Raw genomic sequence first — 24888 nt, 5'->3', positions numbered from 1 at the left:
CCTAAATACCCCACCATGACCCTGGTAGAGGCAGCTGACTTTGGAATGTGCAAGATTCTTTGGGTGCACACTGGAGCTACCATGCCCATACTGATCCATGTGGATAAGAAAAGCAACCCAGATTCCAGGTGCTAACAATTGTCCTTCCAAGGACATCCACCTCCTGCCAGTTCCACTATCTCTTCACTCAGGTCTACCTGGAATCACTGAGCTACCAGTAATGCTGATAGAAGTCTAGTCTTTCCAGAAACTCCTCTTGAACTAGATTTATTATCTGCCTTGGTGCCTTGGTTGGGCTGGTTTTAGGTGGGATTAAGCATAGTGGTCAGTGTATATTGAGGCTCTGCTTCCTCCCACTAGGAGATCCCATTGTTCATCATGTTCACCCCTTCCATGAAGTTCTTATATGTCTTTTCAGAGTGGATGTTCACCATGGTTGCTTCACTAATGCCAGCAAGTAGGCTAGCATTTGTGCCCACAGTACAGATAAATGAGTCCGACATTGCTCAGCTGGGTAGGACACAGGAAGCCTGTGATGTCTGTGAAAGTCCTGTTCTTCCACAGTGTTACGTGAAACCAGTATATAGCATATCTGCATTTCTGCATTCCTGTATTCCAGCAGGAGGTGAAGCATTGCATATACCAGCACCTCATTACAGTGGGAGGTGCCATTTCATGTCCCGGTTTGGGGCAGTATTATGAGGTTGCTGCAGATCATTTGTGGGAGCAAGTTGGATCATAGGCAGAGCATGCAGTGCCAGGTTTGTAGGAGTGATTGCTATAAGAGCAGTACTAAGAAACCATGTAGGAAGCCAGGCATGGTGGCACATGCTTTTAATCTGAGCACCTGGGAGGCAGAGGAAGCAGGATTGCCTTGAGTTTGAGGCCAGTCTGAGACTACATAGTGAATTCCAGATCAGCCAAAGCTAGAGCAAGACGCTACCTCAAAAACAAAACAAAACAAAAAAACAAATAAAGTAAAAGAAATCATGTAGGATGTAATGGTTCATCCAGTAGGAGACTCAAGACTATATCTTGATTGTTAACATTATCTCCAGTTTGCCCCATTTTTCTGCACATGACATAATTTTTCTTTCTGGCTGAATACAACTCCATTGTATATGCATGTGCATGTGTGTGTATATATATGCATATGTGTATAACATACACAACTTACTTTCTGTATTCATTCATTGAAGAGCACCTAGGCTGATTTCATAACTTGGCTGTTACACATAGTGTTATGATTTTTGTAGTACACTGATTTTGATTCCTTTCAGTATATACCCAGAAGTGGTATAGATAGATCATGTGATCATTCTATTTTAAGTTTAGAAAATATTTATTTATTTGAGAGAGAGGTAGTCAGATAGAGACAGAGAGATGGAGAGAGAATGGGTGCACCAGGGCCTCTAGCCACTTCAAATGAACTATAGATGCACATGCCACCTTGTGCATCTGGCTTTATGTGGGAATTGAACCTGGGTCCTTTGGCTTTGTAGGCAAGTGCCTTAACTGCTAAGCCATCTCTCCAGCCCTATTTTAATTTTTTGAAGAACCTCCATAGTGATTTTACTTTGTTTTTTGAGGTAGGGCATCACTCTAGCTCAGGCTGACCTGGAATGGGGTGGGGATAGAGAATGGGCACACCAGGGCCTCTAGCCGCTGCAAACAAACTCCAGAGCATGCATTACCTTGTTCATCTGGCTTACATGGGTCTTGGGGAATTGAACTTAGGTTCTTTGGCTTCGCAGGCAAAGGCCTTAGTCACTAAGCCATCTCTCCAGCCTTCCCTCCCTTCTTCCTTCCCTCTTCCCCTCCTCCCTTTCTCCCTTCCTCTCTTTCTTAAAGTTTTTATTTAGTTATTTGCAAGCAGAGAGAGACAGACAGAGAGAGAATGGGCATCCTAGGGCCTCCAGCCACTACAAACGAACTCCAGATGCATGCGCCTCTTTTTGCATCTGGCTTTATGTGGGTACTGGAGGATCAAACTAGGCTCATTAGACTTTATATTCAAGTGTCGTAACAGCTGAACCGTCTCTCCAGCCCCATAGTGATTTTCATGGCAGCTGTACTAATTTACATTCTCACCAACAGTGTATATAAGGTTCCTTTTCCCCCATATCCTTGCCAGTATTTGTAGTTTTCTGTATTCTTCATGGTAGCCATTCTCACTGAGGTGAAATGGAATCTCAGTGTAGGCTTTTTTATCTCCCCTGGTGTGTTGAGGTAGGGTCTTGCTCTAGTCCAGGCTGACCTGGAATTCATTATGTACTATGTGGTCTCAGGATGGCCTGGAACTCATGGTGATCCTCTTGCCTCTGCCTTCTGAATGCTAGGATTAAAGATGTGTGCCACCATACCTGCCAAAAAACATTCTTTTAAATTTATCATAGCAGTGTCAACTTGGATATGCATCACTGTTATGCGCTTTAGCTCTGATCCTCATAAGACTTTATGTATAGTGGCTCTGGGAGGTATTAAAATTTCAGTATGTATGTATATTTATATGTACAGATAGACACTTTGTTTTAGTCATTTGAAAGTGAATTGGAATTAACAACTCTTTACTCCTAAATACCTCAGTCTTCCTCCTTTTCTTCCTTTCTTCCTCCTTTTCTTTCTTCCTTCCTTCTTTTCCTTTTATTTGCTTATTTTGTTTTGTTTTGTTTTGGTTTTTGAGGTAGGATCTCACTGTAGCCCAGGCTGACCTGGACTCACTATGTAGTCTCAGGGTGGCCTCAAACTCTTGGCAATCCTCCTTCCTCTGCCTCCCAGGTGCTGGAATTAAAGGCATGTGCCACCACACCTGGCTTATTTATTTATTTTTAAATTACTATTTTTTATTTTTTGTTTATTTTTATTTATTGAGGCAGAGAGAGAGAGAATGGGCACGCCAGGGCCTCCAGCCACTGCAAACGAACACCAGATGCCTGCGCCCCCTTGTGTATCTGGCTAACATGAATCCTGGGGAACTGAGCCTCGAACAGGGGTCCTTAGGCTTCACAGGCAAGCGCTTAACCACTAAGCAATCTCTCCAGTGCCTATTTATTTATTTTTTGAAGTAGAGTCTTACTCTAACCTAGGCTAACTTGGAACTCACTCTGTAGCCCAGGCTGGCCTTAAACTCATGGTGATTTTACTACTTCAGCCTCCTTGGTGCTGGGATTAAAGCATGTGTCCCTATACCCAACCTTCCATATGTACTTCTAAAAGAACAGGAACATTGTCTTCTCCACTGGATAGTGGGAATTTGACATTAATACCATACTATTATCTAATCCCTAGCCCATAGTTAGAGTTTGTCAGTTTTTCCAGAAATATGTCTGGGTTCTACTTCTGTTTTTTTTTCAAGGTAGGGTCTCACTCTAGCCTAGGCTGACCTAGAATTCACTATGTAGTCTCAGGGTGGCCTCAGATTCATAGCGATACCCCTACCTCAGCCTCCTGAGTACTAGGATTAAAGGCATGCGCCATGATGCCCGGCCTACTTCTGGACATAACTGTGTTGTATCTCCTTAGTTCCCTAAACTAGAATTATTTCTTTGCTTTGTTTCCTTGGTTGAGACATCTTAAAAATATGTATGTATATCTATTTGGAACTTTATGTTGTCACTTTTTTTGGACAAAACACATAAAAACATATATTTAAAAAAGACATGACACAAACACGTAAATTCTAGGTGCACCCCAAGAAAGTAAATTAAGTAAAAAGTTTCTATCTTCTCTATTTGAGATGTAAGACTTATAACACAGAATATGAAAGGTAAAGCTTGTTATATAGATCTACAGTAGATAATTATTCCTGTTTTTGAGAGCTGAAAAGGGAGAAAAGATTTTTATAGATGGAAATGTCTTATTCTTGTATTAAAATTATTTTTGTCTTGAAAGCTAGGGAAACTCATTCAAAATATCATCTAACAAGGATGTAGATTTAATGACAGATTAGATTCAGGCTGAAGATACCATATTTTGTATAGTAGCCTTCCAGAGTGTACCTTTTAAAATTTGTCCTGGGTATTGCAGAGCCAAAGATTGAGACATTTTTGTTGAGTATATAGACTCATTGCTCTATTCTTCCCTAGTTTGGTTTGTTTGATGTTTGCTTCTGTACATTTGGGGCAAAAACACCCCAGAGGTGATGGAGTACCATTTTCAGTGTTGTATCATGAGGTGCATGTCCTGATTCTTCTCATTCTTGAGGATATTAACTTGATTCAGCATCCATTAATAATTTTCTGACTTCACCATTTTTTTTTAAATTTTAATTTATTTATTTGAGAGAGAGAGAGAGAGAGAGAAAGAGGCAGAAAGTATGGGTGCACCAGAGCCTCTAGCCACTGCAAACAAACTCCAAATGCATGGGCCACCTTGTGCATCTGGCTTATGTGGGTCCCCAGGAATTGAACCTGGATCTTTTCTTTGGCTTTGCAGGCAAGTGCCTTAACCACTAAGCCATCTCTGCAGCCCATGACTTCACCGTTTCTATATTAGTTGGCAGTCTGCTGTAAAGTTTTCTCTTACTGCCTGTTTCTTTGCTTATTTACTTCGCTCATTTTGAACTCATGCATTAATTTTTTAAAAAATTTATTTACAAGCAGCAAGAGATAGAAGAGAGAGAAAGAGAGGGAGAGAATGGGCATGCCAGCACCAACAGCCTCTGCAAACAAGCTTCAGATGCATGCACCACTTTGTGCATCTGGTTTTAAGCAGGTATTGGGGAATTGAACCCAGTTTTAGACTTTGCAGGTAGACACCTTAACTGCTGAGCGATCTCTCCAGTCCCTGGACTCATTGATTCTTACCTAGTGAATTATCTGTTATTGCCATTACATTTGGATTCACAGGTTTTCTTGGATTAGCTCAGTAGATAGCCCCTCAAGTTGTAAGGTTTTTTTGTTTGTTGGGTTGTTTTTTGTTTTATATCTATGTGGAGAGAAAGAGTGAGAAAGAAAATGAGCCTTCTGTATCTGTTAATGATCTTCAGATGCATGTGTTACTCTGTATCTGGCTTTATGTGGTACTGGGGAATTCAACCCAGGATGTCAGGCTTTGCAAACAAGGACCTTTAGCTGTCTCTCCAGCCCTCAAGCTATGTTTCTTAAAATATATGTATGTCATATATATATAATTTATTTATTTATTTATTTTAAGGTAGGGTCTCACTCTAGCTCAGGCTGACCTGGAATTCACTATGTAGTCTCAGGGTGGCCTCCAACTCACGGCGATCCTCCTACCTCCGCCTCCTGAGTGCTGGGATTAAAGGAATGTGCCACTACGCCTAGCTTCTTAAAAATATTTAATCCTAGCATTTGTGAGGCAGATGTAGGAGGATCACTGTGAATTTAAGGCCACCTGAGACTACATAGTGATTTCCAGGTCAGCCTGAGCTAGAGTGAGACCCTACTTTGAAAAAAACCAAAAAAATATATATTTTTTTAATTTGTCTGGCCTGGTGGCGCACGCCTTTAATCCCAGCACTGGGGTGGCAGAGGTAGGAGGATCACCATGAATTCAAGGCCACCCTGAGACTGGGCTAGAGTGAGACCTCAACTTGAAAAGCCAAAAGAAAAAAAAATTTAATTTATTTATTTGCAAGTAGGAGGAGGGGAATGAGAGGAAAAAGGAATGGTCATACCAGGGCTTCTTGCCACCGCAAACAATCTCCAGATACATGTGCTACTTTGTACATCTGGTTTTTTGAGGGTACTAGGAAATCAAACCTGAGTCCACGTCCACAGGCTTTGCCAACAAGTGCCTTTAACCACTGAACCATCTCTTCAGCTGTGTTTTGACATGTCCTTGAGTCTTTAACCACTTTCTTACTTTTTTGCACAATAAGACATCTTGTTTATTCAGACTCAGTGTTTACATGCTTGGGATCTAGACAGCCATTTCTCTAAGAAGTTGGTGGGTGTATTTTTTTCTTCCTTTGGGCAGGAGATAGACAAGTACATGTGCTGATCAGCATTGTATACTAATAGTATTGGATAATAGTGTTGTTTGCCCTTTGTAGTTTCCAAGAAACCTTGAAGTTCTTTGTATTATTTCTTTTGACAAAATATGAGTTCATCAGCCAGCCATCTTTTTCACTTGTTAACCAACCTGGCAAATATGTTTTCCTAAGTCAATTTGAGGTGTATCATAGTGTGCTAGGAAGATTTGCCATTCAATGAACTTACAGTTTTGTTCTTTAGTATTTGTTCTATATTGTAGTATTTGTCATTCAGAAATGAGTATCATCTTTCAGGGGACAAAAAAAATGCCATCTTTAAAAAAAAAAATCTCAGCCTTTTAGAACCTTATATCTTTCTTGGTGGGACTCAAACTCAGGACCTTACATGCTAGACAGGTGATCTTCCACCAAGTCATACCTATAGCTTCAGAGCCTTATATTTTGTATCATTTGCTTATTTTATTTTATTTTTTTATTTCTTTTTTTGTTTTTTGAGGTAGATTCTTGCTCGAGCCCAGCCTGACTTGGAATTCAATATATAGTCTCAGGCTGGTCTTGAACTCACAGTGATTCTCCTGGCTCTGCCTCCCAAGTGCTGGGATTAAAGGCACGCACCACCATGCCCAGCTGTATTGTTTTATTTTTTATAGTATTTCTACTACTAAGTTAATTAACTCCTGAACAGCAGCTTAATCTCAGTCAGCCTCTGCCCTTTCCTTTTTCTGTTTCACACTGTACTGCCTTAGTACACACTTGGAAGTTTATGGTGACTCTTTACTTTTTATTGGCAGATTGTACTGATTTGATCCAAGCTATGGAATTATATATTATATAATATATATATATAGATAGATACATATATATATTATATATATATATATTATTGTGTGTGTGTGTATATATATATATACATACAATAATTATATATGTATAATATATAATTATATATATTTAAATCAAGAAGTCAGGCATGGTAGTACATGCCTGTGATCCCAACACTTGGGAGGTAGAGTCAGAAATTTGTGGTAGCCCTGACTATAGAGCAAGTTTGCGGCCAGCCTGGGCTACATGAGACTATCTCTAAAAACACAAAAAACCAAAGAAATAAAACACTCACTATTATCTTCACGCTCACAGGTAACTGTTATAATTAATTTTTAGATGACAAAAAAGAACTTGGAGCAGCCAGAAGAAGTCAATATTACATGAAATATGGGAATCCAAATTATGGAGGCATGAAAGGAATTCTTAGCAATTCGTGGTGAGTCTAAAATCTGACAAAGAACAAAAATATATGTATATATACACATATATACATACATATTTATATATGTATGTATGTGTGAATATATATATATATATATATATAATTTTATTTATTTATGGTGGGGAGAGAATATGTCAGCGCCTCCAGCCACTGCAAATGAACTACAAACACTTGGACCACCTTGTGCATCTAGCTTATGTGGGTCTTGGGGAATCACACTTGGGTCCTTTGGCTTTGCAGGCAGGTGCCTTAACCACTAAGCCATCTCTCCAGCCCTGAAAATATAATTGTTGGGTTTTTGTTTGGTTTGGTTTTCATTTTTATTTATTTATTTATTTTGGTTCTTTGAGGTAGGGTCTCACTCTAGCTTAGGCTGACCTGGAATTCATTATGTAGTCTCAGGGTGGCCTTGAACTCACAGCGATCCTCCTACCTCTGCCTCCTCATTGCTGAGATCATTTTCATTTTTTGAGATAGGATCTCATGTAGCCCAGGGTGGCCTCAAATGTGCTTATGTAGCTGAGGCTATCCTTGAACTCCTGATCCTGTCCCTGTCCCAAAGTGCTGGGATTCCAGGCATGTGTCATCATGTCCAGTTTAAAACTCACACACTTGCCAGCCAAGCCTGCTGCCCTGGGTTCACTTCCCCAGTCACCCACATAAAGCCAGGTGCTAGCAGCAGCTTGAGACTTACACACACACACACACACACACACACACACACACACACACATGTGTATATATATAGATAAAATCCTTAAAAATACAATTCTAGTCCCTCAGTCAATACCGAGTTGTGGAATGTCAGAGCCTCCTGTTGACTGAAGGAAGACAAGAAGGAAGAATTCATACTTTTTAGCTTTGGTAAATACTGTGAGAAAGCTGTTTCATTATCTGTATTTCAGTACTGACACTGTAATGGTGTGTAGTTGGAATGAGGCAATAAATTTGAGTGTTCTTACTGATTTCCGATGATGTGCTTATCTTGGTAATGTTTCAGGAAGCGAAGATATCATTCCCGTCGCATTCAGCGGGATGTGATCAAGAAGAGAGCCCTGATTGGGGATGATGTTGGCTTGACGTCCTATAAACACCGACATTCCGGTAGTTGCCTGCTCAGCTCTTGGGTAGACACATGTTTGGCTCTCGAAATCATATTTTTATTCTTAATACAATCTTTTAAGGTTCCAAACTTTATCATCCTCTCTTCCTTGCCCTCACCCTCTGCCAACATATAGGAAAGTAAGTCAAGTCACAATTAATTTTAAATTGCCCATTCAAAGAGGTCAAATGATGTTATAAAACTGTTCTAATAAGAAGACCCAATGTGACATAGAGAAAATTAAAACAATAATTTTTCTACTATTAATATTAACAACTACTAAAAAAAAAAAATACCAAATGGGCTGGTTTTACTTGTCCTTTTATGATAATGTAAATAGGCTATTATGTGCTTTTTTTTGCATGTGGTTTGTGCATGTGAATGCTACAAAAATAGGATTCTAAGGATTGCGTTTTCTCTATCTTTCCTCCTCCCTCCCTCCTTGCTTTCTTCCCTTCTCCTCCTTCCCCCCTCTCCCCGCTTTCTCTCTCTTGTATGTTTATTGTAAACCATTTTCATAAGATTTGTTTTTATTTTGAATTTTTATGTGTGGAACCACCTATGTGCTCTATAAAACAAGGGAAGTCAGCATACAAATAGGGTAATATGCACACACATTAGAATGAGATAGGATGAGATGAAGTCAGTACTTTAGGTAATGCAGTGTTAATGTGAACAGAATTGTATATTTGAAACCTACATGTTGATGATGTATATATTTTTCTGTTACATACACTTTTATTTTAAATTTTTATTAGCATTTTCCATGATTATAAAAAAAATCGCGTGTTAATTCCCTCCCCCCCCCACTTTCTCCTTTGAACACTTTTTGAGTTTCAGTTACTTTAAGATTGAGATCATCTTCTCTTTTGTTCATTTTTTTTTTTTTTTGGTTTATTTTTATTTATTTGAGAGTGACAGACAAAGAGGCAGAGAGAGAGAGAGAATGGGCACGCCAGGGTTTCCAGCCACTGCAGATGAATTCCAGATGCATGCGCCCCCTTGTTCATCTAGCTAACATGGGTCCTGGGGAATTGGGCCTCGAACCGAGGTCGTTAGGCTTCACAGGCAAGCGCTTAACCGCTAAGCCATCTCTCCAGCCCTCTTTTGTTCTTATTAAATTGAAAAGCAAATGCCCCTAATTGAAATATCCTAATACCACTGATTGCATTTTACATTTATCCCATTCATATATTTTCTTTAAATTATTTTATTTATTTATTTGACAGAGAAAGAGAGGAAGGGGAGAGATAGACAGAGAATGGTCACACCAGGGCCTCTAGCAACTGCAAACAACTCCAGATGCATGTGCCTTCTTGTGCATTTGGCTAATGTGGGTCCTGGGGAATTGAACCTGGGTCCTTTGGTTTTGCAGGCAAACGCCTTAGCTACTAAGCCATCCCTCCAGCCCCCATTCACATATTTTCTTATTAAATATTACAATTATTATCAATATATACTTTATATTTTGCTTCTTCTGCCTGCCATAAGCATTTTTTTTGAACTTTAGAGATAATGTTACTATTTGGGGTGATTATGTGCTATAAAGACTGTCAACATCTCAGCACACTTTATCAGTGATCAATATGGAATCTTGTCATACCTGTTTTTCTGTTTAAAGGCTGCTTATTTAGTATATAATCTTGGTTAATTAACACAGAATTCCTAGCCAACAGCATGGCTTCTCATGCTTGAATGAGGCTTACCTATTGTGTATATTTTCTTTATCACACGCAGCACCTCAACACTGTATTTGGGGACCATTTTAAACAGTGAAATCAACAGAAAGCACAGAAAATATGAGAAACATGGCAGTAAATAGACTAAAAGGGACACTTGCTTACAGTATGAGAGGTGAATTAAACAGCATTGCTGTATTTGACCTCAGCTGGGAAGAAGTACATTCAGTGATTCAGTTTTCTGTTCTTGCACATGCCTGTAAATGACCTTAAGTATTGATGTAATAATTGGAAATCAATTTGGCAAATTTAAAAATGCAGAGCATATTAATAATGAAGATTCCTTATATTTTAAAACCTTATTATTGTTATTAACATATTTCATATGGATACATCATGTGTTGGTACCCTCTTTTCCCTTATATTTTAAATGTAAGCAATACTTCATCAAGCCACTATCATATCTGATCTAACCATTCTCTTGTAGGAATCAGAATGGTGTCCAGTTTGGTACTTTTGACAGCTAACATGCTAGTAAAATCTCAAGAATGTAATTATTTTTCACCAATGTATAATAGAAAGTCATGCTTATTAGTTTTAACTTTAAATTTTAGTTCTAATTTTTTTGGTTAAATTTCTTCAGGATTAGTGAATGTTCCTGAGGAACCCATTGAGGAGGAGGAAGAAGAGGAGGAAGACCAGGACATGGATGCAGATGACAGGGTGGTGGTAGAGTATCATGAGGAGCTCCCTGCTTTCAAGCAGATCCGTGAGAGGAGCACATCCAGGCGATCCAGTGCCAGCAGCTCAGACTCTGATGAAATGGACTATGATTTAGAACTAAAAATGATTTCCACTCCCTCACCAAAGAAAAGCATGAAAATGACCATGTATGCTGATGAAGTGGAGTCTCAGTTGAAAAGTATTAGGTAAAAATATTTTTTTCTTGTTGTCAATAGTAGCTTTACAATTTTAATAGGATTTATGTATTTGCTTATTTTGGCAGTCCCGAGGATTGAACCCAGGACCTTGTTTTGTGTGTTCCAGGAAAGCACTTATCACTGAGATATATTCCCACCCATTATTTTAAATGTGAATTATAAATGTCATTCTACTTGATCTAATCAGCTTATACGAATTGTAGTATTTTGTAGGAGTTTAATGGAAGCATTCTGTTTTTTCCTCTATGCAGGCAATGTATTTTATTGTATAAACAATACAGAAAGTAAAAATCAGCTCTATTCCCATGTATCTGTTAATATCCCAACCATATATAGTCTTGTTTGAAACTATTAGCATTTAATCCCTTATTCTTTTATTTTTATTTATTTATTTTTTGTTTTGTTTTTCGAGGCAGGATTTTCTTTAGCTCAGACTAACCTGGAATTCACTGTGTGTTCTCAGGATGGCCTTGAATTCATGATGATCCTCCTCCCTCTGCCTCCCGAGTGCTGGGATTAAAGGCACGCACTACCACGCCTGGCTCCTTTGTTTTCTTAATACTGAATTAACTGAATAAATTATTCAAAATCTAGCTGCTATTCAAAAATAATATTTCAGGCTAGAGAGATGGCTCAGTGGTTAAAGGCACTTGCTTGTAAAGGCTGATAGCCCAAGTTTGATTCCCCAGTACCAACGTAAAGCCAGATGTACAAAGTGACACATACATTTGTAATTGTTTTATAGTCAGAAGAGGCCTTGGCACATCCATTCTCATTCATATTCTCTCTCTCTCTCTCTCTCTCTCTCTCTCATTTACTGCTTGAAAATAAATAAATAAAAATATTTTAGGGGCTGGAGAGATAGCTTAGGGGTTAAGACACTTGCCTGCAAAGCCTAAGGATTCAGGTTCAAGTCCCTAGAATCCATGTAAGCCAGATGCACATGCACTTGTGTCTGGACTTCATTTGCAGTGGCTAGAAGCCCTGGAGTGCCCATTCTCTCTCTCAAATAGATAGATAGATAATTTTTTTTAAACAAAATAAGGGCTGGAGAGATGGCTTAGTGGTTAAGGCACTTACCTGCTAAGCCAAAGGACCCAGGTTCAGTTCCCCAGTGCCCACATAAAGCTATATACATAAGGTGGCAAATGGGTCTGGAGCTTGTTTACAATGGCTAGAGGCCCTGGTGTGCCTTTTCCCCCTTTCTCTCTGTCTCTCAAATAAGTAAATATTTTTTTAATTAAATAATGTTTAAAAATATGGTAAGTATTGCTAGATTCCTTCCCTGGGGGTTTCACTGACATTTCTCACCTATAACTTATGCCCTTATCAAGCTTAGATATTAATATTCTCCCTAGTCTATGCTACTTTCATAACTATAAAACAGTTATTTTAGTGTCCATTTGTTTGGTTTCTAGTAGGGATGAACAAGATCCCATGAGAATAAACTTACCACAAAAGTATGATTTTAGCTAGGCATGGTGGCACACACCTGTAATCCCAGCACTCAGGAGGCAGAGGTAGGAGGATCACCATGAGTTGGAGGCCAGCATAAGACTATACTGTGAGTTCCAAGTTAGTGTGGACTAGAGTGAGACCCTATCTCAAAGAAAAAAAAAATAAGTATTTTCTTTATTTTTTTGAGGTAGGGTCTCACTCCAGCCCGGGCTGACCTGGAATTCACTATGTAGTTTCAAGGTGGCCTCAAACTTATGCCGATCCTCCTATCTCTGCCTCCCAAGTGCTGGGATTAAAGGCATGTGCCACCACACCTAGCTTCTTTTTTTTTCAAGGTAGGGTCTCACTCTAGCCCGGGCTGACCTGGAATTCACTATGTAGTCTTAGGGTGGCCTCAGATTCATGGTGATCCTCCTACCTCTGCCTCCCGAGTGCTGGGATTAACAGCATTTGCCACCATGCCCAGAACTTTTTTGGTTTTTTCTTTTTGAGGTAGGGACTTGCTCTAGCCCAGGCTGACCTGAAATTCACTCTTTACTCTCATGGTAGCCTTGGACTCAGGGCAGTCCTCCTACTTCTGCCTAGCTAGTGCTGCTTTTTTTTTTTTTTTTTTTTTTAAATTTTTTTAATTTATTTGAGAGCGACAGACACAGAGAGAAAGACAGATAGAGGGAGAGAGAGAGAATGGGCGCGCCAGGGCTTCCAGCCTCTGCAAACGAACTCCAGACGCGTGCGCCCCCTTGTGCATCTAGCTAACGTGGGACCTGGGGAACCAAGCCTCGAACCGGGGTCCTTAGGCTTCACAGGCAAGCACTTAACCACTAAGCCATCTCTCCAGCCCTAGTGCTGCTTTTTATTTTATTTTATTTATTATTTTTTAATATATTTATTTTTATTTATTTATTTGACAGCAGCAAACAGAGAAAGAAGCAGATAGAGAGAAATAGAGAGAATGGGTGCGCCAGGGCCTCCAGCCACTGCAAACGAACTCCAGATGCATGCGCCCCCTTGTGCATCTGGCTAACGTGGGTCCTGGGGAATGGAGCCTTGAACCAGGGTCCTTAGGCTTCACAGGCAAGCGTTTAACCACTAAGCCATCTCTCCAGCCCTTTATTTTTATTTTTAAAATATTTTTCCTTATTTGCAAGCAAAGAGAGAGAGAAAGAGAGAAATGGGCACTTCAGGGCCTTCTGCCAGTGCAACCAAACTCCAGATCATGTATTTTTGGCTTTACTTGGGCTCTGGGGAATCAAACAGAGGCTGTCAGGCTTTGCAAGCAAGCACCTTTAACAGCTGAGCCATCTAACCATCCCTCCCTTTTTCCTTCCTTTCTTCCTCCCTCTTGTCCTACCTCCCTCTTTTCCTTCAACTAAAAAATTATTTATGCCAGGTGTGGTGGCACACGCCTTTAATCTCAGCACTCAGGAGGCAGAGGCAGGAAGATTGCCATGAATTTGAGGCCACCCTGAGACTACACAGTGAATTCCAGGTCAGCCTGAGCTAGAGTGAGACCCTACCTAGAAACAAAACAAAAATAAAATAAAATATTATTTATTTATTTATTTATTTGTTTGAGAGAGAGAGAGGGAGAGAGAGGGAGGGAGGGAGAGGGAGAGGGAGAGGGAGAGGGAGAGGGAGAGAGAGAGAGAGAGAGAGAGAGAGAGAGAGAGAGAGAGAAAGAGAGAGAGAGAGAACGGGCATGCCAGAGCCTCTAGGCACTAGAAACAAACTCCAGATGCATATGTCACCTTGTGAATATGGCTTATGTGGGTCCTGGGGAGTTGAACCTGGGTTCTTTGGCTTTGTGGGCAAGCATCTTTACTGCTATGCCATCTCTCCAGTTCTTCCCTCTTTCCTTTCCTTCCTTCTTCATATTTTTATTTATTTATTTGCAAGCTGGGGGTTGGGGAAGAATGGGCATGCCAAGGCCTCTTGCTACCGCAAACCAACTTTAGATGCATGTGCCTCTTAGTGCATCTCTGGCTTTATGTGAGCCCTGGAAAATTGAACCCAGGCTGTCAAACCTTGCAAGCAAGTGCCTTTAACCATCTCTCCAGCCCAAAAGTATAATTGGGGGTTGGGGAAGAATGGGCATGCCAAGGCCTCTTGCTACCGCAAACCAACTTTAGATGCATGTGCCTCTTAGTGCATCTCTGGCTTTATGTGAGCCCTGGAAAATTGAACCCAGGCTGTCAAACCTTGCAAGCAAGTGCCTTTAACCATCTCTCCAGCCCAAAAGTATAATTTTTTTTCTATTTTTTTGGGGGGAGGGGTGTTTTTTTCTAGGTATGGTCTCGCTCTAACCCAGGCTGACCTGGAATTCATTGTGTAGTCTCAGGCTAGCCTAGAACTCAGTGATCATCCTATCTCTGCCTCCTGAGTACTGGAATTAAGGGAATACACCACCATGCCTGGCTCTTATTTTAAATCTTAACTAACTAATTAATTTTTTTATTTTCAGACAGGATCTTATTAAGTTGATCAGGCTGGTATTGAACATATTATGTACCCTAAGTAGGCAGGGCTTGAACATGGGATCCTTCTGCCTTACTCTTCTGAGCAGCTGGTGTTATAGGCTTATACCAACAGGCCTGGCTTGTTCATTCCTTGTGGTGTACTTGGGTGGAAGGAAAGAAAAAAAATATTTATTTATTTATTTTAATATTTATTTTTATTTATTTATTTGACAAAGAAAAAGGGAGAGAGAGTGAGAGTGTGTGTGTGTGCCAGGGCTTCCAGCCACTGTAAACTACCTCCAGGTGTGTGTACCCCTTTGTGCATCTGGCTAACATGAGTCCTAGGGAATTGAACCTGGGTCCTTTGGCTTTTCAGGCAAACGTCTTAACCGCTGAGCCATCCCTGCAGCCCTATTTATTTATTTGAGACATAGAGAAAGAGAAAGAAAGAGGCAGGTCGAGAAAGAATGGTGCACCAGAGCCTCTGGCCACTGCAAACAAATTCCATGTGCCTCCTTGTGCTTTACATGGGTACTAGGAAATCAAACTTGGACCCTTAGGCTTTGTAGGCAAGCACTTTAACTGCTGACCAATCTCTCTAGCCTTGAGAGTCTTGTTTTAAAATTTTTTCTTAAAATTATTTATTTATTTTTTTGATGAATTGTATTTTTTTTCTTGACAACTTCTGTAATTATAGGCAATAACCTGTGGTATGGTAATTCACCCCCAGCATTCTCCTTTGCAACTTCCTTCTCCATCATATCCCTTCCCCCTCTCAGTCAGTCTCTCTTTTATTTTATTTTTTATTATTATTACTTTATTTTATTTTTTGTTGTTTCAAGGTAGGGTCTCACTGTAGCTCTCAGGGTGGCCTTGAACTCATTGTGATCCTCCTACCTCTACCTCCTGAGTGCTGGGATTAAAGGTGTGTACCACCACACCTGGCTTCTCCTTTATTTACTTATTTATTATTTTGGTTTTTCAAGGTAGGGTCTCACTGTAGCCCAGGCTGACCTGGAATTCACTGTGTAGTCTCAGACTGGCCTCGAACACTCGGTGATCCTCCTACCTGTGCCTCCTGAGTGCTGGGATTAAAGGCATGTGCCACCACACCTGGCTTTTCTCTTTTATTTTTGGTGCCATCATCTTTTCCTTCTATTAATGATGGTCTTGTGTAGGTAGTGTCAGGCATTGCAAACTCATGGATATTCAGGCCATTTTGTGTCTGAAAGAATGCATTATAAGCAGTCCTACCCTTATTTTGGCTCTTACATTCTTGCAATGGCCTCTCAGCCTTGGAAGGTGTGATAGAGATGTTTCAGTGCTGAGCACTCCTCTGTCACTTCTTCTCAGTACTATGGTGCCTTCTGAGTCATCCCAAGGTCCCCACCATCTGAAAAGAGAAGCTTCTCTAACCAAAAGTGAGAGTAGCATTAATACATGGGTATGAACATTAAAAGAAGTACTTCCTGGGCAGTTTGATGAGTATAATATACATTTAGGCAGATAACAGTAGACATTACACCCTATAGGGCTCATGTCTTTCCCTGTCATAGGATTTAGTATTAGACATGTATTCCCTCCTGTGGAGCAGGCCTCCAGGCTAGAGAGTGATTGGTTTCCCCTATAACAGACATGCCAATATTGCACCCATTAGTTCATTTGGCTTGGGCTGCCAAATTTAAAGCTTGTAGTGTCCACTGTAGTTTATTATTTTTACTTTTATTTTTTGGTTTTTCAAGGTAGGGTCTCACTCTAGCCCAGGCTGACCTGGAACTCACTATGTAGTCTCAGGCTGGCCTCGAACTCACAGCGATCCTCCCACCTCTGTCTCCCGAGTGCTGGGATTAAAGGCGTGCGCCACCACGCCCGGCTCCACTGTAGTTTATCTCCACTGGTGAATTTACTTTCTCCCATGAAGCTGTGTGCAGTATAGTTTTTTCCAGCTTTCTGTGAGCTGGTCTACATGGAGTAGGTTTTCAGCTTAGCTCCAGCAGAATTTCTCAGTGACCTTGTAGCCCAAGCATGTAGTGTCTTCAGAAGTAGGGTCTTGCCATCTACTCCTGGTGGGAAACCAAAAGCCTCAGCAATGACCTGTAATGTTTTAGGGGCATCAGGGACCTCCTTGGCCAACAACTCACTGGGAGGTATCCCATCCCTAACACTGAAAATTTTGTAGTAACATTCTATGGCTTCTGGGTGTGCCATTGTCTAAAAAAGTAGGTTTCCAAATGTCTATTCATATTCTCTTAGAAAGAAGTATTTTTAAAAAGTTATTTATGTTTTGGAGTCAGAGGTAGGAGGATTGCCATAAGTTTTGAGGCTGCCCTGAGACTACATAGTGAAGTACAGGTCAGTCTGGACTACAGTGAGACCCTACCTCAAAAAAACAATTTTTTTTTTGGAGAGAGAGAGAATGGCAGATAGAAAGACTAGGCATGTCAGGGCCTCTAGCAACTGCGCCCCCTTATGCAGCTGACTGTGGGCCCTGGGGAATTGAACCTGGGTCCTTAGGCTTCACAGGCAAGTGCCTTAACTGCTAAACCATCTCTTCAGCCACAGAAAGAAATATTAATGCTCATTTGCACGGAGCCATTCACATCTTTATTTTTAGTTTTCATAGAGCTTTCTAATAGAGAATTCTAGCAGAGCAATGCTATTCTTCCTTGTGGTAGCAAATAATAGACCTTATTGGGTTTGGATTATGTCCAGATTATAGTATGGATGCACTGAGAGCTCCAGCCTTTTGCAGGCCTCTTCCTTATGGAGAAGAGGACTTGTAGTTATGTGCTCTGTGCAGAAGTGTACAGGCATTGCATGGAAACCACCCTTGGCAGCCTGGTTGCCCTCACTGATCTCATCACAACATGGTGTTTATCATTTTCCTAAGCAAGTTATTATCAACTTGTAGTGCTTGTAAGTGGATGTTGTCAGATTGTTTCTTAAGTTGTATTTTCTAAAGTATGAAATTATTACTTGTACCTTGTCTCACAGTTAAAGTTGGTTGCACTCCATCCCTCTTTCTTTTACCTTAAAGAAACTCCATGAGGGCAGATAGCATATCCACAAGCAATATCAAAAACCGAATTGGTAACAAATTGCCACCTGAGAAATTTGCAGATGTCCGACACCTCTTAGATGAAAAACGTCAGCACTCACGTCCACGGCCAGCTGTCAGCAGTGCTAAATCAGGTATTGTTCTTGGGCTTCATTCTGACCTCCAGGGAGCAACTTTGGGTAGGGAGGTTATTGGCTAAAATGCCATTTTGAACTGAGTTAATTATTCTTGTTTGTCATGTCAGAATTTTAGGATCGGCATTGAAATTTCAGGATGTTGGAAAAAAAAAAAAACAGGATGTTGAAAAAAAAAAAAAAGAAAGGAGGGCTGGGGGGATGGTTCAGTGGATAAAGTACTTGTGCAACTCTTGAGTCACTAAGTTCGGATCACTGGACTCCATGTAAAAGAAAGCCAGAAGTTTCTATAAACCCAGAGTGTCTACAGCAGGATAGAAGATGGAAGCAGGAGAATTTCCTGGAAGGTTGCTAGCAGAGTGATGAAATGTGAGATACCCTGCCCCAAGTAAGGTAGAAGGCGAAGACTGACCTGAAAGTATCCTCTGACCTCCACATGTGCATTGTGGCATGCGTGCCCACATTCATACACAAGAACATGTGCATACATATCCAATAAATAAATATTTTTTAAAAAAATGAGAAAGGGGCTGGAGAAATGGCTTAGTGGTTAAGGTGTTTGCCTGCAAAGCCAAAGGACCCTGGTTCAGTTCCCCAGGACCCACATAAGCCAGATGCACAAGGGGGTGCATGTATTTGAAGTTCATTTACAGTGGCTAGAGGCCCTGGTGTGCCCATTCTCACTCTAATAAATAAATAAATAAATAAAACATTAAAATAGAAAAAGGAGAGAGTGAGATGGGCATGGTTGACATCTGCCTTTAATCCCAGCACTTGGGAGGTAGTGGTAGGAGGATCACCGTGCATTTAGGGTCACCCTGATAGTACATAGTGAAATCCACCTCAGCCTGGACTAGAGTGAGAGACTACCTTGAAAGAGAGAGAGAGAGAGAGGGAGAGGGAGAGAGTAGAGAGAGAGAGAGAGAGGAAAATAAGATTCTGACAACTAAACTACCTTTCAGTATTTCGTTTGAAACATTCATTTCACTTTTTTTTTTTTTTTTTTTTTTTGAGGTAAGGTCTTCCTCTAGCCCAGGCTGACCTGGAATTCACTATGTAGTCTCAGGGTGGCCTTGAACTCACAGTGATCCTCCTACCTCTACCTTCCAATTGCTGGGGTTAAAGGCATGCACCACCACACCCAGCCTATTTCTTTTTCTTCTTTTTTAATGTTTTATTTATTTTTCATCATTTATTTGAGAGAGAAAGACAGAGAAAGAGGCAGAGAGAGAGAGAGAATGGGTGCACCAGGGCCTCCAGCCACTGCAAACGAATTCCAGATGCATATGCCAACTGTGCATCTGGCTTATGTGAGTACTGGGGAATTGAGCCTCAAACCGGGGACCTTATCTTCACAGACAAGCGCTTAACCACTAAGCTATCTCTCCAACCCTATTTTTCTTTTAAGAAAATAATTATAGAGAGTGTGCACACATAATTGCATCAGGGCTTTCTGTCACTGCATTCAAAATCCAAGCACATGCTCCACTTTGAGCATTTGGCTTTATGTGAGTACTGGGGAGTCGAACCCAGGTCAGTGGGCTTTGCAGAAAAGCACTTTTAACTGCTGAGCCATTTTGCCAGCCCCTGTTTCTTTCTTTCTTTATTCTTTTATTTGATACATTTTATTATTTATTCATTTGACAGAGAGAAAGAAAGAGAAAGAGAGGGGGAGAGAGAGAGAGAGAGAATGGAGCTCTAGGGCTCCAGCTACTGGAAATGAACTCCAGATGCATGTGCCCCCTTGTGTATCTGGCGTACTTGGGTCCTGGGGAATTGAACCTGGATCCTTTGGTTTTGCAGACAAATGCCTTAACTGCTAAGCCATCCCTCCAGCACCCCTCCTTTTTATTTTAAATTAAAGCCAGGTATCTTAACATACAACTTTAATCCCGGCACTTTGGAGGCAGAAGTAGGAGTATCGCTGTGAGTTTGATGCCAGTCTGGTACTACACAGTGAATTCTAGGACAGCCTGGGCTAGAGTAAGACCTTACCTCAGAAATACTTTTTTTAAATTAATTTTTTGTTTATTTTTATTTATTTATTTGAGAGTGAAAGACAGAGAAAGAGGCAGATAGGGACAGAGAGAATGGGCATGCCAGGGCCTCCAGCCACTGCAAACGAACTCCAGAAGCGTGTGTCTCCTTGTGCATCTGGCTAATGTGGGTCCTGGGGAATTAAGCCTCGAACCAGTGTCCTTAGGTAACTTCATAGGCAAGCACTTAACCGCTAAGCCATCTCTCCAGCCCGTCTTTAAAAAAATCTATTTATTTGACAGAGAGAGAGAGAGAATGGGTACATCAAGGCCTCTTGCTGCTGTAATGAACTCCAGATCCATGTGCCAGTTTGTGTGTCTAGTTTGACGGCGGTACTGGGGAATCAAACCTGGGCCACCAGGCTTTGCAAGCAAGCACCTTTATCCACTGAGCCATCTCTCCAGTGCCTTTCTTTTTTAAAAAATATTTTAACTTATTTTTTTGAGAGAGAGATACAGAAATTGCCAAGCGTGCTGGTTCACACCTTTAATTCCAGCAGGAGGCAGAGGTAGGAGGATCGTTGTGAGTTAAGGCCACCCTGAGACTACATAGTGAATTCCAAGTCAACTTGGACTAGAGTGAAACTATCTAAAAAAAGAAAAAAAAAAAAAAAAGGGAAAAGAAATAGGCAGGTAGAGATGAGAGAGAATGGGCACACGAGGGCCCCTCCAGCCACTGCAAATGAACTCCAGATGTGTGTGCCCCCTTGTGCATCTGGCTTATGTGGGTCCTAGGGAGTTGTACCTGGGTCCTTTGGCTTTGCAGGTAAGCGCCTTAACCACTAAGTCATTTCTTCAGCCCCAGCACCTTCCTTACTCTCTATTTCTTTGGTATATTTTTTGCACCGCAATAATAAAATCAAGCTGTGATTATATAAATGCTTGATTTTGATTTATGTGTGCCAACAGGTAGCAGCTGAGTGAGTGTTCTTGCTATGTCCCAGGTCCCTGGCGAGGAGCTGGCATGTGAGAAATCTTTGGAAAGGCTACAAAGCTGTCATAGATCTGTTGGGGAAATTGTAGGTTTTTGGACACAGCATCCTTCCAGTTAGGTCTTAGGGCAGGAATAGATTCTCAGTGGGTAAACTTTTTTTTTTTTTTTAAAGAGAAATAGGCAGGGAGAGAGAGAAAGAGAAAGAATGGGTGCACCAGGGCCTCCAGCTGCTGCAAACATACTCCAAATGTATGTGTCCCCTTGTGCATTTGGCTTATGTGGGTCTTGTGGAACTGAACCTGGGTCCTTTGGCTTTGTAGGCAAGCGCCTTAACCACTAACTAAGCCAGTTCTCCAGCCCCAGCAAACTATTTTTTGAGGTGGGAAGCAATTTGATCATTTTGGAAAAATAACTTTGGAGTGAAGTCAGGATAGAGAATGAAGTAACAAGGGCCTGAACTAGGTCAGGGACAGTGAAGACTAAAAGGATGAAAATGGGGCCTTGAAAGGAAGATTCACAGCTTAAAAGGAGGGAGGAATGGCAGAGAAGCTACCAAGGGAATTTAGTGAGGTGGATTTTGCTCTCTGGGAGGTTTAAGTCAGATAGCAAGAGTGCCAGCATAGGCTAATGAACATGTGGCTGGTGTGGCTGCTGTTTATTACAAGGAACTGAGGACAAGCAGCTTTGTTGGGGAAGGGAGAATAAAGGAAAATCACATTTGGTTTGGACATGTTGCCTTGATCTTTTGCTTTTTGCTAATCTCATATTCACTGGATTAGTGTAATATATTTATTGTGATCTGCTTATGCTTATGCTCAAAAGATTGTGGCTTCTACCCTCAAGGAGCTTGCAGTATTGCTTATTAACTGAAATTTTTGGTTACGTCACTTAGTTTTCCTTGGTTCCACCAAAAAGTGATTCTGCTCCCAATGCAACCAGTTGATTCAAGCCCCTGCCCCTGAATTTTCATAGGAGAATTCAAGACCAATTCCAAAGAGAAAAGGCTTTTAGAAGCCTGATTGTATAGGGTCCTATGTCCTCATTTAGGGAGATCTGATATTAGGTCTTTGATTGATCTTAGGTTTACAGTTGGAGAGCTAACCCTGTTGACAGGAGTGCTTTTTCTCTTTTTTCAGATATTCGTCAGCGGTTAGGAAAAAGACCATATTCTCCAGAGAAGGCTTTTAGTAGTAACCCAGTGGTTCGGAGAGAGCCCTCTTCAGATGTACATAGTAGGCTAGGTGTTCCCAAGCAAGATGTTAAAGGCCTCTACTCTGATACTCGAGAAAAGAAATCAGGTGAGTAGCACTCCCAACTGATGAGAATAAAAAACAGTGGAGAACATGGCTATAGCAAAGAAGTAGAGGCAAGAAGCAGTACGCACCAAAAGTGAAATGATTTTTCCCTTTTCGTTTACATAGTTATCATCATCATCATCATGTTACTAACAGGAGCTCAGAAAATAGAAAGGAATGCACACTTTGCTTCATTCAGTGTAGAACAAATCCTTTTAGCTTCAGATGTGCATTCTAGTCTTTATCCATACTTGTGTGTTATTTGCATGAAGTGCTTTTTTAGTTCTTTGAGGTAAGGTCTGTCTCTCACCTAGGCTGACCTGGAATTCTTTATGTAGTAATAGAGTTCTTAATTGCCATATAGCATGTCTATGTGTAGTGTGTCTTATGCTACAAAATCCTAAACAATTGTTTTTTGGTGATGTAGGGTCTCACCTAGCCCAGGCTGACCTTGAATGTACAGTGAACCTCTTGCCTCAGTATTCTGAGTACTGGGGTTAAGAGACGTGCATTACCACACTTGGCCTAACTACTCATTTCTCAATTAGTAGATGTTAATAAAACATACTTTAAAAATGAGTGGATGGGCTAGAGAGATGGCTTAGCGATTAAGGCACTTGCTGGCAAAGCTTAAGGACCCAGGTTCAATTCCCCAGAACCCACATAAGCCAGATGCACAAGGGGCACATGAATATAGAGTTGGTTTGCAGTGGCCAGTGGCCCTGGCATGCCCATTCTCTCTCTTTCCCTGGCCTACATGAGACCCCCATCTCAATAAAACAAAACAAAATCCTAATGGTTAAGTTGGCTAAAAATTAGAGAGTAGCTCAGTAAAGCAGACCCCTCCCTCATTTGGAGAATGTTAGAGCTGACAGTTTCCTGGTAGGATGAAGTGCACACTGCATGCACTGTCTCACCTGGGAGAGGCAAGTATTGCAGGAAACAGCTTCTCAGCTGATCATCCTGTGCCTGGTGTGGGACCCCTCCTCCTGCAGTGAAAATCTCTCACTGGGTCTCCCTTTGCATATTGGCTGCAAGTCCCATGGGCCACTAATGACCTCCATGTCAGATGGTACCAGTGTGCCTGCTTCCTTGGAACTATCCCGGTGATTAGCATTGGCTGTAAACTAAAATGTCTTCTCACCCAACAGGTGGCTTGTGGACTCGCTTAGGATCTACATCCAAGACCAAAGAAAAGAACATGAAGAAAGTGGACCACAGGACACCTGGCACTGAGGAAGATGACTCGGAGCTCCAGAGGGCATGGGGGGCTCTGATTAAGGAGAAAGAACAGTCTCGCCAAAAGAAGAGCCGGTTAGATAGTCTACCATCATTGCAGATTGAAGTTAGCCGTGAAAGTAGCTCTGGTTCAGAGGCTGAATCCTGATGCTTCTGGCCTGTGGTAGTTGCCCTTAAAGCCTGACATTCTTGCACAGAGTGGGCGCATAGCATAGTAGGAGTCTCCCTTGAGGAACTTGGTGCCCCTCCCTTCTCAGACAGTCACCCTCAGCCCTTGCTGCTCCAGTAAGACATCTTAAGATGTGATGAGTTTTGAAGGGCATCTTTCTCTTTGCTGCAGAATTATAGTTCTGGGCCCTCAATTATTCTCCCACCACCCCATAAGCTTTACCCTATGAGAAAAGGCAGCCCTCTGGATTTTTGTAGACCTTTTTTCTTAATATTTTTAACATTTGTCTTTTAAAAGAAATGTTTTACACAGTTCATCCAAAGAGCAGAGAACTGAACTCACTATTGCCTTGGCCCTAACAGCTGTTACCAGCACCCCTTTTCCAAGAAAAGTTCATTCCCAGGTGCTTACTGGACAGCCTTTGAGGGGAACATGAGGGAAGCTGCCAGTCTTTTTTCCAGGACCTTGGTGTGGGGGCTGAATCTTATGGACCTGACCTGAGGGGCACCTGCCACCAGGTGGATCAGAGACGCAGCAACAATTGCACTTCTGGTCTTCCCTTGGGGATTTTGTTAGAGCCTTTTATGGCTCTCAGCTTGATGGGAAGATCAAGTTCAGTGCTGTGGGATTTTTAGGAACAAACAACTGTGACTTCTGGATTTGGAGTTGATTTATGTGCTTAGGGGTTGGGTCATAGGTCACTGTTGAACAATTTTTAAGTCTATTATGTTTAAAAATATTAATGACTTTAAAGTTTTAATTTTTATATGTGGAAATTCTTCCTGTTGGCTACAGGGGGAGCTCAAGTGGTGTCTTCTTTTGTGCTGTTAAATATATATTATATACTTTGGAAGAAGGCAAAGAGAGGAGTCTCATTATTTTTGAATGATCCTACTTGTGTGGTCTGTTTGTACATAGAGTTTAATTTGCTTTGTGACCAATATAGAAAAAAAATTCCATCCATTTGAGATGGGATCTTGTTATTATCACTTTAGAAGTGACATATTGATGATTTATTCTTTCTGTCTATAGGTTGTGACTGAAGACATCTTTAAAGTGGCAGATAGATAATAGTTGGAGAAACTTTTTAGTTTATCTTTAAGTTCCTTTAAGCTTATTTTACCATGAACAGGAAGTAAATTATTTTGTCTTCCCATCTGATTT

The 24888-nt window shown here is 41.1% G+C and overlaps 1 protein-coding gene across 2 annotated transcripts in view; it reads left to right on the top strand.

Annotated features, from left to right (window-relative positions):
* Positions 1-24581, top strand: part of Ncbp3 (nuclear cap binding subunit 3) — a 56877-nt gene extending 32296 nt beyond the window's left edge. Inside the window, exons 8-14 of one of the 2 annotated variants that reach the window (XM_045159680.1) lie at positions 7118-7217; positions 8224-8350; positions 8462-8465; positions 10648-10933; positions 17897-18051; positions 22158-22319; positions 23468-24581. In XM_045159680.1, the coding sequence (XP_045015615.1) occupies positions 7118-7217; positions 8224-8350; positions 8462-8465; positions 10648-10933; positions 17897-18051; positions 22158-22319; positions 23468-23703 (1070 nt within the window). In that variant the 3' untranslated portion in view covers positions 23704-24581. The remainder of the gene's footprint in view (positions 1-7117; positions 7218-8223; positions 8351-8461; positions 8466-10647; positions 10934-17896; positions 18052-22157; positions 22320-23467) is intronic. The other variant, XM_045159681.1, reaches the window with a different exon arrangement.
* Positions 24582-24888: the final 307 nt, after the last annotated feature.

Source organism: Jaculus jaculus, chromosome 9 (assembly GCF_020740685.1).
Source record: "Jaculus jaculus isolate mJacJac1 chromosome 9, mJacJac1.mat.Y.cur, whole genome shotgun sequence".
NCBI classification, from domain to species: Eukaryota; Metazoa; Chordata; class Mammalia; order Rodentia; family Dipodidae; genus Jaculus; species Jaculus jaculus.
Note: the sequence above shows the minus strand (reverse complement) of the source record. Positions and strands in the feature narration are given on the sequence as shown.